Raw genomic sequence first — 14,715 nt, forward strand, 5'->3', positions numbered from 1 at the left:
GTTAGACTCTAGCACCATCCCGATGATGAATATCATCCTCTGCTTACCTCCGCAGCAGATGATAGCGGCCACAAACAGCGCCAGGTCGCTGTCGTCCAGCTCCAACGCGTTAAACTTGGTGGCAAACTGGAATTTGGGCTCCATCATGTCACTGAATGGCCGCCGCAAGCTCTTGAGGAACTCCCGCGTGATGAAGCCAGAGCCGTACGCCACCAGGAGACCGTCCTTGTTCATGCACGAGGCCAGCATAGCGAAGAGGGCCTCATAAACGCCGTATTTCAAAAGAGTCACCTGGTCGTTGAGGTCCAAGGCGGAGAATCCCGGGACGGATTTGGCGAATTCTGTGAGCTCGGTGACCGTCTCCACGGAGGTGCACTGGCAGCAGTGGAAGATACGCACTTCTGCTTCCCTGTCCTGCAGCACCCCCGCCGAGCCCACCATCTTGGCCACCAGCGTCTGCTCAGCTTGCTGCAACGTCTCCATGTCGTGGATGACGAACGGCTGACAGAAGACAACATGCATTCTTAAAACAAGAGTTGACTTTGAACCCTGTGGGCGTCAAATGGGTCAGTTCCGCATTCCCAGCCCCTTTGAACGCATCTATTACGGGCTGAGGACTCACAAAGTGTGTATTTCTCAAATAAATTGTCATTTTCAGAAGCAATTACGTGCAGAACGTGTTGATGCAGGATTCAACTCCACAGCTCCACACACATCCAGTAAACATCCCCAAGAGGTGCAAGTGGGGGAACATTTGGGTGAGTTTTGGAAAGGAAATCTTGCTTTCCTACACTAGTCTTCTTCTTCTGCGGCTTCTCAGTGCACTTAAGGGCACTTTAGATTGAGAAAGTGCAGCACACATCATCTCTGTGCTGCAGGCAGCCAGCTATTGAGAAACGCGTCTGAGTGCAAAGTTGAAAATGTGCTAAGAAGGATGCTGAAATCACTCCAGTGGGGAAGGAATATATTAAACGTGTCAACAAGAGGTGGCGACCTGTGAGGAAACTGCTACACAATCACTATTTGTCTATTTTTAAAAGTCAACCTACCGGAGTGCTGGCCTTCCCCGTGAGGATGGTGCGAGCCTTGGCCTTGTTCATGTTGAAGTTCTTGAGGTAGGCCTCATAAATCTGCCGAGCCAGAGTCTTCTGGTCAGCCAGCTGGGGGTCCTCCACCTCCCGCTCCCCTGTCACCATCTCCGCCTTTAGCTTCAGTTTCTCCGACTGCGGCATCCGGCCGAAACGGATGGCTGCAAGGATAGCGAGACATATGAACGGGTGTTGGCGATGCTATTATTTTGTGGCGTTGCCCAAAGCTATTGTTTTCTAGGGCTATATAAACATGGCTGGTACATTTAAAATGTGTACCTCCCTGCGTGCTGCACGGCAACATGCCATTTCACTTCCTGTTGCTGTGGAGCGCTCTTTTACATGGAAGAGATGCATGCTAAGCTCTTATAAAATGCACTTTTTAACGACTTAAAACGGCACCAAACATGATCTCTTCGATTGTGCAGTTCCATCATCACCTCTTTGTGCCACGTCCGTAAGCGTCGGGGTGTGACATGTGCCTGAACATTCGCTGAATAAGACTTGTTTTTCTACGAGAGCTTCCAAGGCCTCGCTCAGACAGCCTGATCCCATCTGACTAACAAGATTGGAAGTGAACTGCATTTAACCTCACACACACACACACAATCTACTAGTCCTTCACCAATAGATCTGATAGACAATTAAGATAAGTATGAAGTTTCCGAAAGAAATCAAGCAGTGTGTGACACCAATCCAGGAGCCGTGCAGCTTGAAGGTCCATTAGATAGTTGTCAACAAAGAGGATGACAGACATGGTGAAGGTGTAAAGCTGCACAGCAGGTGCCTGGACAGGAGCCAAGTCCAATTAAGTTGAGAGGAAATGAGTGATGCTTTAAGCTTCCAGCCAACTTGTCTGTCTGGCCAACCGTCTGTCTGCGACTCAGTCGGGAGGCAGGGCTTGGTCAGTCGACATTGTACATCAGTATCATCACATGTTCGAAAAGGAAAATCTAAATAAAATCATATTCATAATAAAGCAGGGCTCGACAATAACGTTGTACCGATGGCCCGGGGCAAGTTAAAACAAAATTCGGGCAAGTAAATCCAATCATTAATATTCCCGTCGGGCAAGTGCACTTTAGCATGCCGTACTGCCAAGAGTTTTTTTTTTTTAAAGCGGTTCTTGTTGGGTGTTGGTAAAACACGGACTGTGTAATTCCGGTGGTAATTTGCAAACCAATCCTTGCAAATCTTGAAATGGACCAATCAGAATCGTTTATTTAGACCGCGGTCCGTAATCCACAATCCGCGTTTTACCCACACCCGTTCTTGTTCGCGATCAACCAATCAGCGATCGTTTTACTAGGAAAACATCTATCATGGCGTCCCTGCCAACATCGTCTAATTCTTCAACAATTTCTGAAGGAAAACACCAAAAGTGATGAAACAGTGCCTCCTAAACAAGTATTTTATTAGCGGCAGCCAATCAAATGATGGCAAAGGTGAGTGAATCACATTGCTGTGACAATTTGAAGTGGTCACAATGAAACACCACCCATTAGATCCAATACCAAGTGTTGATTTTGCACAAGCTACAAAACCTAGCGGTTTCATTTCTCTGTGTATTTTTCTCACCTTTGCTTCACAAATTATTGTTTGACCATTGAGCATATTTTTCTGGATTAAAAACACTTTACTAGTACACAAATGTGTCAAATGTTTCATTGAGGTGCACAACTTATAAATATCACTGCTTACTACGACTACCATGTGTAAGGTAGCATGGCTTGCCATGTTAACATACATCTCCACAAATTTTCAGACATTCCTCCAAATACAATGCATCAGTACTATTATCTGATGAATTATCAGCATATATTGATATATGATATCATTATGGCAGTCTTTTCATTTTACATGGGGCAAGTTCGGGCAAGTAGTTCTCACCTTAAGGATTCCCCATGGGCAAGTCATTTTTGTTTTTAACGTAGAGCCCTGTAAAGCCATGCTTAGTTTTGACAATCATCATGCCATACTTCTACTATTTTGACAAGAGGATTAATAATTTATTTTTGAAATAATAATAAAAAAAAATACTTGTTTATAATTAGTATTTATTAATTGTTGTCAGTTATATTTAACAATATTTTTTAATCTGTTTTATTGGTTGGAAAAAAAACACATAGCTCTGCTGCCTTTAGTGATGATCCTTGACTTCTAAAAGGTCGAAGCCATGTGGTAATGGTAATGGTTATGGTTTTATTTCATTTGAACATGCATCAGATTACAATTGAATGCATCCCATAATCAGTTCCCAGTTCCACATGTCCAAAAGGAGTAGGAAGAAGCAAAGCTTATTAAATCCTATCCCTCCATCTGGTACTTTTACAATCAGTAACTGTTACATTTGTTCACTTCCTGCTTTCCATAATACAGTTTAATGTTTTATTATTATTTTTTTTTTAAATAATGCACCTCGTACCGAAGTACTCGGTGATATGAGCATCCAATGCCATAATGGGTACCATAGTAAGTGTCAATATAGTGATATATATAGCACATCATGACTGGTTCAAGACTCTTCATCCTTGTATTTAGCAAACATCAACTGCTTGTATTGTTTCTTGAATTGGCTCATCGTTGTGCATTGTTTGATTTCCTTACTCAATCCATTCCATAGTTTGATTCCACATACTGAAATGCTATGGCTAGCATAACGTAGTCCTAGCATAGAAGTGTTTCAAATGTACTTCTTCCCTGAGATCATATTTCTCCTCTCTTGTAGAGAGGAGAAATATTTTTTTTATTTTTTTTATTTTTTAGCTAATTGGTTATTTTTAGCCTTATGCATTATTTTAACTGTTTGAAGATGAACTATATAAGCAAGTTGAAGTATTTGTGATTTTAGAAATAAGGAGTTAGTATGTTCTCTGTAGGCAGCATTATCCTTATTGACCTTTTTTGCAGTACATTTAGCGAGTGAAGATTGCTTTTATAGTTATTAGCCCATATTTCCACACAATAAGTAAGATATGGTAGAACCAGAGAGCAATAAAGAGTATGGAGTGATTTCTGATTGTGAACAAATTTTGCTTTGTTCAATACTGAAATATTTCTGGCCACCTTATGTTGTATATTTGTAATATGAGGTTTCCAGCTCATATTTTCATCTATTGTGATCCCCAGAAATTTATTTTCGTTCACGTTATTTTCGTGTGCTGGACCTGTAGGCCAGTATTTCATTGTACCTTAGCAAGCTATTTATGTGAAGATGATGTATGTATTACATGTATTATCAGGCTTTATGTTACATTTATGTCAAAGAGATGCATGGTTTTGTCAGGAAGTATTGGCCACAGTCAGGTTTAGCCCTCCCATCCACTGCAGGTCGATCCAACCCGAAGGACGAATGTCCAAAATTAGCATCGCTTGCGGCGGTCCCCCTTAATACAAGAACGTGACACCTCAAAAGTATCCGATTGCGCTAGCGTCTCAAATCTCCTTTCCTTGGTTACACTTCCAGCCATGAAATATAAGAATCAGGAAGAGGATGGCAGGAAACAGCATCAAAAATAATGTGAGCTGTAGCTTTAAACGACACTGAAGCAATCAATGAATTTCACTGCAACCAACGTGGAATTAGAACACAAAGTGCAGACACAAATGTGATTTCATGTGTTTGAGCGTGTTTCCAATCAGGAAGTTGACCTTGGACGCGGGTCGACATGCCGTGTATGCATGTGTGCGTGGTGCTTAGTCCAGCATTCCAAAACGCTGAGGAAGAGCTGTCAAAAAGATAAGACATAAGCCTTCTATTTAGTCATGTGCCCCCCCGCCCCTCTTTCCCCTTGCTTTCTCTGACCACGTAATAACAGATGGTTGAATGGGTTCAAACATGGCGGTCAGAGCATGAGCCCTAAAGCCACTGATTTCGCCAAACAATGTCGTTTCGGGCAAAGTTACGTGCACTACTGTACGAAAACTGAGATCATTCATTCATTTCTACTGCTTATTCTCACGAGGGTCGCGGGCATGCTGAAGCCTATCCCAGCTGTCTTTAGACGAGAGGCGGGGTAGCCAGCCAATCACAGGGCACATATAGACAAACAACCATTCACACTCACATTCATACCTGGAGTGGCTAATTAACCTAGCATGTTTTTGGAATGTGGGAGGAAACTGGAGTACCGGAGAAAACCCACGCATGCACGGAGAGAACATGCAAACTCCACACAGAGACACCCAAGGGTGGAATCGAACTCAGGGTTCCTAGCTGTGTCCACCACTGTCCACCAGGCAGCCAAAAGGAAACATTTTGAGTGAAATGCTTGAAATGTATATTTTCACAAAAAGCTGTTTTTTTTTGTTGGGAGCTGAAATTTTCCTGAAACTTTCCTTTGTTCTACAGCAGACTACTTAAGAGTGGGGAAAAAGTAGAAACAAACTAATATTTAATTAGTCTAATCTAATACAGCCATAGACCACAATATTGTGTGCCTTGAAAAATCAGTCAAAATTGTCCAAAACGTCTGGTAAAAAAATGGTTGCGAATGAATGAGTTCATAATGATTTGAAGTGCATGAGAAAATGGAAGGAAAAAACATACTGCAGCTGGCATTGACTACATGGTCGTTTATGAACAAGTATGTGGAAGAACACAGCAGCAACAGAACAAAAAAACTCCCAAAACTACATCAAGAGGTTGCCTACAGCCACAGCTTTTAAAGTTTTTAGACCCAGCACGCTTTTGTACACCACGCCAGGCGACTGTAGGGGAATTTGTGAAGCATTTATAGTAAACATATAACCCTAGAGTGCCTAGCAGGCCAAAAAAAAAAGGTTTATTCATACTACTTTAATTATACTACATTCATAGGCGCCTCATTGAAGAACACCCTGTTCAGGTGTGGAACATCTCCACTCAATCTACTGTCTTGGGTTACATTTCACTCCTACCAATAAAAGGAGGACAATCGGTGCAAACAGGATCATACAAATGTATTGATTCATTTTAATGCTTTTGATGGACGGAAGAACCAAGTGTCAACCTGCCGTCTGAGCTTATTACTGCTAATTAGCGGCTCTTGGCAATGACTGTAGTACAGTTGTAGTGCCGTTGTAAGTAGGATGTGTTTAAAAGTGAGTGGCTCTGCCTGTTTGGCCTTACTTACCGTTGTGGGACATGCCCACAGACAGGCACTTCTGGAAGCGGCAGTATTGGCACTTGTTGCGGTTCTTCTTCTGGATCTTGCAGCGGCGCTCACACTTGTCGTAGTCCAGCTTGAGACGGATGGTCCTCCGGAAAAAACCCTGCAATAAGGGGTTAAATATATATGTGACAGTAGGAAATCAAAGGAACATACTTATTACATGCACTGTACTTTTTTTCTTTACACATCATTGATAAAATATCAAACTGAAATTAATATTCATGAATGAGAATATAGAATTATAATAATGAGAAATAGAACTTCAAAAAACAATACAACAATATTAATTATTTATTATTAATAATAATAATGAATAATAATTAATAATAATATAATAACAATAATAATTTATATATATTATTAGTATTAATAACAATACATAAATTCAAATAATGAATAAAATGCATAAAATCAGTTCAATTAAAATCATTTTTATAAATCATCATGCAATTATTTGCATATTTATTATAATTATATACCCCAATAAGTCATTTGTCTTTCATTTAGTTAATTTTTTTTCTTTGCTATTTTTTTGTGTGTTTTTGTATAATTTGCAAATTTAGTCACCCTTTTTCGCTCTTTACATACAGCAGTGGTGTGCAACCTGCAGGTCGTGGGCCGTATATTGATGGATAAACGATAACAACATACAAATACATACTCATAATATGTACTCTATAATAAAATATAGTGTGAAACAGATTCCCCCACCCTTAATTTAAAGGGCTACTACAACCTTTATACTTAACTACTTATTAGCAGATTAGTATACACACATACTGCATATAAAAACATGAATACTAAAGGGTCCACGTGTTGACATAGTGGGGGTCTGCTATTTCCGGGTATAAATTGATAAATTGCAAGCATCACCCATAAAGTGATTCTAAGTGTGTTGTGCTCTCCTTCGGGGGTTTCAATTTCTGAGGAGTGTTGGATTTGACAAAATGCAGGCGCTTCCATGAACTCACTGTACTCGAGACAAGACGTTGCCATACTGCCATGAACGTTGCTAACAATACTTTTGGTGTGTGTGCGTGCATGTGTGTATGTGACTGTAGAGATACTTTTATGCAAGTTCTGTGTCTGGCATTTCCAGACACAGTGAGGCAAGAACCTACTACAGTACTACTACTACTGCATTGGCAGGAGTTGCAGGCAATGTGTTAAAAGTCATTTAAGTCATATTTTATTATTATTATTATTATTATTATTAATGGTGATAGTGTAAAAATAAGTTAACCAATCTGTAATACTACTAAATAAAATTAAATAAAGCAAAATTACTCATTCTGACACCAAATGTTGTTTTCCAAGTTTTGCTGGGATTCGTGTTATTTATTATGTATAAACAAATTCCCCAATTAGATTTCATAATTATTTACTAAGTGAAAAAGTGTCTGAAAACTTCCAAGCGCACTTCCAAGTGCATCAATGTTTACACGGATTTTATTTTAACCTTGCCATTTCGTTTTACATTTGGAAAATTGTAAAGCAAAAATAACACTCATAAAATAGAGGTAATGCAGTTATATTTTAACATTATTCACTGTCATGCAAGTGTAAAAATAAGTTAACCAGTGTGTAATACTACTCAATAAAACCAGAATAAAGCAGAATTACTCATCTTGTCGTCACCAAATGGTGTTTTCTAAGTACTGTTGGTATAATACAGTTTGCTCATATGGTATTGTTCAGCAAAATTGTCTTTTCTCTTTTATCATGCTGAACTCCATTCAGCATGATAAAAGAACATTGGTGCGTTACACTTCAAAGGAAAAAAATACATTATTAAGGAAATTATGTACACCACCAGTCAAAAGTTTGAAGACACTTTCTCATAAAATAACATGATAAAGTGACTGAAAACTAAGTGTATCAATGTTTGAATGGATTTTACTTTAACCGTGTCATTTTTTTTTTACATTATAATTGTACAGTAAGCGAAAATATTGCTGAACGTGCAGGTAATGTTTTAAGTAATATTTTAACATTATTCACTGTTTGCCAACACCACTGTCATTTAGACAATCATTGACTCATCTAACTGGTCTGTCTTGCTCTGTTACTGTACATAGACAATCTATGTTAGCTGGCAAGATGCTCATCAGGGGAAGGTGCAAGAGTCCTGTTCTATGGTTCTATGTTCTATCACACTTTGCCTTTGTCATCACTGCTAAACGCAACTTGTTGACCCGAATCATTGACAAGTCGTGTCATCTTCTCACCTTGCAGCCCTCGCAGGCGTGGACACCGTAGTGGTAGCCCGAGGCTCGATCGGCGCACACTCGACACTCCAGGCTGAGCAATGACGAGGAGGAAGATGAAATGTCCTCCTGGCCCGCCGCCACGCTGTAAACCACCGACGACGGGCTGGACGCTGGGGTCAGGGTGTCTGCCAAAGAGAGTATCTGATTAGACATCACGTCGTCATGAAGTAGTCACATCTATAATGTAAAGCAGGGGTCTCAAACACGCGGCCCGTGGCCCGCAGGACACTAGTTTGAGGCCCCCGCCTTGATATGAAAGTTTAATGTTTGATATGGATGCTGTATGGTATCATGTACCCAGAAAAAATTATTACGTTTGTTTAATGTTCATGTTGAAGGTTCAATGTTCAACTGTTAATAGTTATCCGCCCTATCCGTGTGGAAGTGGTAAGTTTTTGGCTTCTTTAAGTTTAAAGGAAATAACTTGGAGGCTACCGTTTAGGTTGCTAGATCTCTAGTTTGCGAGTTAGCATGTGTCTCAAGACCCTGCAGTTGCGCAATATGTTGTAAATAAAAAGAGTATAAATGTGACTATAGTCGTGTTTTGTCATGTCTACAGGGCTCTAATAATGCTTTGTTCATTTTAATCTGAAAAAAGAATTTGTCTACCCACCAACTATATGTGGTTTCTTAAGTTTTTATTATTTGCTGTTTTATTATTATTATTATTATTATTATTTATTACTGATTGATTGATTTTCTTTATTATTGATTTGTTTATTTATTTTTCATCTTATTTTGTGCAGAAAAATAAAAATTAAGATATTTGAGAACAGTGGAATGTTTTATCAGCGCTTTTATTGTAGAAAATCGGAACCAAAGCACTGAAAAAGTTTGTATATTTTTTAATAAATGCATTTTTTTTTGGAAAACCTGATGTGGCCCAGTCTCACCCAGACCCTAGCTCCAGTGGCCCCCAAGTAAATTGAATTTGAGACCCCTGATGTAAAGCCAGACTGCTTTACAAGCATTACACTGACTCCTCTAAAGTATATCCAAGTTTACTTTCTATACTTCATGGTTTTAAAATGTACTTGTGACTTCATTCTCATTTATTATGTATGTCCTATGTGTTACACTAACAGTAAAAGTTTGGAGACACATTCTCATACAGTCAAGTGTCTGAATACTTTTGACTGGAAGTATATAAAAAGTATATCAATGTTTGCATGGATTTTACTTTTATCTAGTCATTTTTTTCCATTATAATTGTAAAGTAAGCAAAAATGCTCGTCTTGTCACCGTTGGGACCCTGGGCCGCACTGGTGTACAAAACTGCCCCCCTCGGCGTCTCTTCTTCCCTTGTGAATTTAATATTGTTAGGCGTGGCGCCATGACAGTCCCTGCAAAAAAGCTTGCTGTGACGATAGCGTGATGCCACTTATATGTCTTTTATGTGTTTTTTCACACTCCATGTCACTGCCACCAGTTTCCATGATGTGAACGGACCGAGATAGTCCCAAACAGTGGCACTGTTAAGTCGCTCAGACAAAAAGTCCTCATGCTGTCACTTCCTGCTTCACTCATACGCTCCATTGTTGCCCTAAATGATTGTCTTACTCGACCGCCTTCAGTGTTGCATAATTTGGCAGTGCGACCATAAATTCTGCCACACTGTCTGTCGCCCGTTCTATTCAGCAAACAGGAGCTGAGAGGATGTTACCCAAGAGGGGGTTTGGGTTGGCTGAAGAATGTGGTGGTGGGTGGGATTCCAAAATGGCGACATGAGGATATGAAGTCCCAGTGAATGAACAATCAAATGAACCCTCCCTGCTGAGGTTTACTTAATACGTACACCAAATGGGCCGTATCTCCTCGCCATTCATAATTAGTAGCTATTTTTTCACAAGAGGAAATAAAGGTAGGGTCATATGTTTTGATTTATGAAAGTAGATGGCAATTAATCAGCTATGGATGAGAGCAGAGGTCACATTTAGGTCAAATACTAGGTCCCAAATCAGTGCCAAACAACAAACATTAGCTCCCAAAATGTTTTCCTCACCAAAGATGGTGGAACTCTCTGAACCGTTGCTGGACGACTGGTACTCGGGGGCGTCGTAGGAGCTGAGAGTGCTGCTGTCGATGGACTGCGAGATGTCGTGCAGCTCCTCCATGCCACCAATGAAGTCATCATCGGTGGCACACAGTGGGCTGCCCAGTATAGACTCCTCCAGGGGCGAGGGGGGACGGTAGTGGCTCTCAATGTCGACCATAACGGCGGCGGTGGAGCTGGGAGGGGCTACTGCCGGCGAGCTCACTCATCAGACTGGAGATGATGGAGGGAAACAAAAAGGTAAACGCACAATTATGAATGGTCTATGCAGCACAAACACCACCACATGTTCCTACTACGAGGTGGAAATCTACCCCTTATATTAAAAATACTATAAAAATAATTAGATTACTTTAGTTTTTATTTAATTAGTGCAGCAGATACAGGACGGAGACAGCTACAGGGACATTCAGAAGGAGGAATGTAGGTCACTGGGCTGGCTGGGACTGCACTAAGAGAAAGGAACCGGGTCTACAAGCTTGAGGAGCTCCGCTTTAAAAGACACGTGTGCCTTCCACCACAAACTTCAGACCTCCGCATGTAAACTAGGTCAATCTTCAGTAAGCCCCTTCCATCAGGCCCCGCTAAGTCCATCAGAAGTGGGGGCGGGGCGGGGGGCGGCTATGAAGCGATCCGATCACAGCTGCTGCACTTTTGCACACGCTTGCATTTGACCTCAAATTGCTCGGAAAGTTTCAGAAAGCTCGCTGCATTTTTTTTTTGACAGCAATCTGGAAAGGTATTCCAGATCAGACTTCTCCGGCACGCCGCGTGGATAACTGTCATCGCCTTTGGGGCAACATAGAATAAACACATCCCTCTGACAACAACGTAGCTGGTCTGCGGAGGGAAACAATGGAAGTAGCACTTGTAGCTGAGACACACTGGATGTTTAAAGCTACTATTCAGAGAGAGGACCAAATTACAATGCGTGGTAACATACATACAGTACATATACCTATTGTTCTGTCCTATAGTATTGACTTGTGGACTCCTATAGAGCAGCTACACCGAAAGCTTTCTAGAACTTTCAGAATCTGCACTTATTCTATTTCAACATGAATAGATAAGCTTCAGCTAAATGGGGCCTCTCATTCAATGCTCATTTAAGCAGCGGTAGAGATGAACAAAATCAATACATCAATAGAAAGACTTTATGAATGACTTTATGAGAAATGTTTTTAGTCAACTTTTAAATGCTAATTAATTTATGATAATGAAATAATTTAAAAGCTATCAGCTGACAATGAATGGACATGCTAACATGAAGTTACCCTTGTTGTAACAGTCAGCAGTGGGACAGGAGGACACAAATGTTAGCACTAGCGGTGAGCTAAAGTGCTAACACGGAAGGCTGGAAAGAAGGATTGCAAATTATTCCCATAAAATTTGAACTTTTCCCTAAAATATTTACTTTGTTGTGTTTGTTTCTCATAATATTGAGGAGAAAATTATATTTTGTCTTTAATATTTAGTGTAAGTCAAAGAGCAAAAGCGCTTGTCCGTGTAGCATTATAGCATAGAGGAAGCAGGGTTGCTAATAGCTCTACCAGAGATTTTTTACACACTGGTAATCCCGCAAAACACATTACACCTTACCGATGTTTAAAGCTAAAGCTACAGTGTATATATACCTATTGTTCTGTCCTTTGTATTGACTTGTGGACTCCTATAGAGCAGCTACACCGAAAGCTTTCTAGATCTTTCAGAATCTGCACTTATTCTATTTCTATACCTGTACCATATAATACCATAATATATATTTCTATTTCTGTACCTATTTCTTTGGATTTCACGATCTCCTAGCACACCCACGCAGCCAGCTGTGTGGTTGGTCATACTCCCACGTGCTTAGGAGGACTTCCAATGTTGTGGCGCTAGCTGCCGAAAATGTCCGCTTTTAACATACAGCCATACGTGTTGGAACCTGAATCAATTTTCCATGGTGTCCCAATCGGACAACAACAAAGATTCCAGTCGGGTGCATCACATAACTCCTGGAACACAAGTTGCCACTGCATTCAGGGACACTTGTCAATCACAGCAAACACACAAACACACGCAGCCCAAAATATGTGATGTTTACAAAAGCAACCACTTGTCGGTCATACAACAATAAGATAAAGTTACAAAATGTTCTAAAATGTTCTTTGTCTGAGTGGACAAAAAGTGAAGCTCAAATGACGTCTATTCAAATGAAATGGATTCAAAAGGGAAGGATGCCAACAGTGGAATAAAAAATATGTAACTTATTTATCAGCACTCATGCCAAACTTTATAATAATGCCACCATGAAAAATTACACATTTTTCACACGGACTTACTGTAAAATGAATGAAATCAATGAATGATCTTCAATATTTAAAGTTCATTAACATAAGGTATTTTTCACCTTATTGTTTCATAAAATGGACCAAAAAAAGTTTTTTCCTCCTCTTGTCAGCATTCATATTCCTTTTCCTATTTTGTGTTTAATTTAATATACATTTATTTTGGATTGTATTTTTCAGTGTATTATACTATATATATTATATTTTATACTGTATGAACAGAATGAACTTAAATGGAAAATGGCTTTCTGCTGACACAATTAAATATAGAAAAATATTTATTACCAGAAAAATAGACCTTACTTAACTTTACGTAAAAATTAATGAATATTAAAGTAATAAAATAATAATTGTTAAATAATAAAAAAAATATGTGAAAAGTCACACGGTTCTCCTGACTTATAAGAACTCATACGGTTTACCCTAAGTACCAAATATGGTTCTTTGGGCTATATAAAAGTGCTAATAAAGTGCAGGGCTCGACAATAACGTTGTACCGATGGCCCGGGGCAAGTTAAAACAAAATTGGGGCAAGTAAATCCAATCATTAATATTCCCGTCGGGCAAGTACACTTTAGCATGCCGTACTGCCAAGAGTTTTTTTTAAAGCGGTTCTTGTTGGGTGTTGGTAAAACACGGACTGTGTAATTCCGGTGGTAATTTGCAAACCAATCCTTGCAAATCTTGAAATGGACCAATCAGAATCGTTTATTTAGACCGCGGTCCGTAATCCACAATCCGCGTTTTACCCACACCCGTTCTTGTTCGCGATCAACCAATCAGCGATCGTTTTACTAGGAAAACATCTATCATGGCGTCCCTGCCAACATCGTCTAATTCTTCAACAACTTGTGAAGGAAAACAGCAAAAAGTGATGAACCAGTGCCTCCTAAACAAGTATTTTATTAGCGGCAGCAAATCAAATGATGGCACAGGTGAGTGAATCACATTGCTGTGACAATTTGAAGTGGTCACAATGAAACACCACCCATTAGATCCAATACCAAGTGCTGATTTTAGCACAAGCTACAAAACCTAGCGGTTTCATTTCTCTTGTGTATTTTTCTCACCTTTGCTTCACAAATTATTGTTTGACCATTGAGCATTTTTTTCTGGATTAAAAACACTTTACTAGTACACAAATGTGTCAAATGTTTCATTGTGGTGCACAACTTCTAAATATCACTGCTTACTACGACTACCATGTGTAAGGTAGCATGGCTTGCCATGTTAACATACATCTACACTATTTTTCAGACATTCCTCCAAATACAATGCATCAGTACTATTATCTGATGAATTATCAGCATATATTGATATATGATATCATTATGGCAGTCTTTTCATTTTACATGGGGCAAGTTCGGGCAAGTAGTTCTCACCTTAAGGATTCCCGATGGGCAAGTCATTTTTGTTTTTAACATAGAGCCCTGAAGTGCTAAAATCCATCCTCATCACACACGGTATGACACCATGCAAGAACTAGCCTCTTTCTGACGGACGCAGTGAGAAGACAGTTGACAGCAATGCGAACTGAGGTATATTATGTCAACAGACACCCGGAGCAAACATCATTGTCATATTTAAACACACATGACACACATCCTTGTCTGAACTTGCGACCCTCCCTGATCAGCAGAGATGAACTAAGGCCATGTTATACTGTATTTGCAAAAACGCACCTGTGCATTATTTTAGTATGTGGCAGGTTTTGACATTTGATGTTACATAGAACACTAATATTATCACTGACGCTCATTCATTTACGTGGCCAACTGCTACGGCATGTAAGAAGTTAATGTTAGTAAGAGCATCGTCTAA

General features: G+C 39.8%; 1 protein-coding gene across 3 annotated transcripts in view; it reads right to left on the bottom strand.

Annotated features, from left to right (window-relative positions):
- Positions 1-14,715, bottom strand: part of pparab (peroxisome proliferator-activated receptor alpha b) — a 36,039-nt gene that overhangs the window by 4,357 nt on the left and 16,967 nt on the right. For 2 of the 3 annotated variants that reach the window (XM_058074686.1, XM_058074687.1), the window contains exons 2-6: positions 10,514-10,777; positions 8,470-8,636; positions 6,203-6,341; positions 1,050-1,249; positions 48-501 (exon numbers count right to left, since the gene is read on the bottom strand). In XM_058074686.1, coding sequence (XP_057930669.1) covers positions 48-501; positions 1,050-1,249; positions 6,203-6,341; positions 8,470-8,636; positions 10,514-10,724 — 1,171 coding nt within the window. In that variant the 5' untranslated portion in view covers positions 10,725-10,777. Of the gene's footprint in view, positions 1-47; positions 502-1,049; positions 1,250-6,202; positions 6,342-8,469; positions 8,637-10,513; positions 10,778-12,341; positions 12,635-14,715 lie in introns of those variants that run through there. The other variant, XM_058074688.1, reaches the window with a different exon arrangement.

The sequence above is a fragment of the Doryrhamphus excisus genome, chromosome 6 (genome assembly GCF_030265055.1).
Source record: "Doryrhamphus excisus isolate RoL2022-K1 chromosome 6, RoL_Dexc_1.0, whole genome shotgun sequence".
NCBI classification, from domain to species: domain Eukaryota; kingdom Metazoa; phylum Chordata; class Actinopteri; order Syngnathiformes; family Syngnathidae; genus Doryrhamphus; species Doryrhamphus excisus.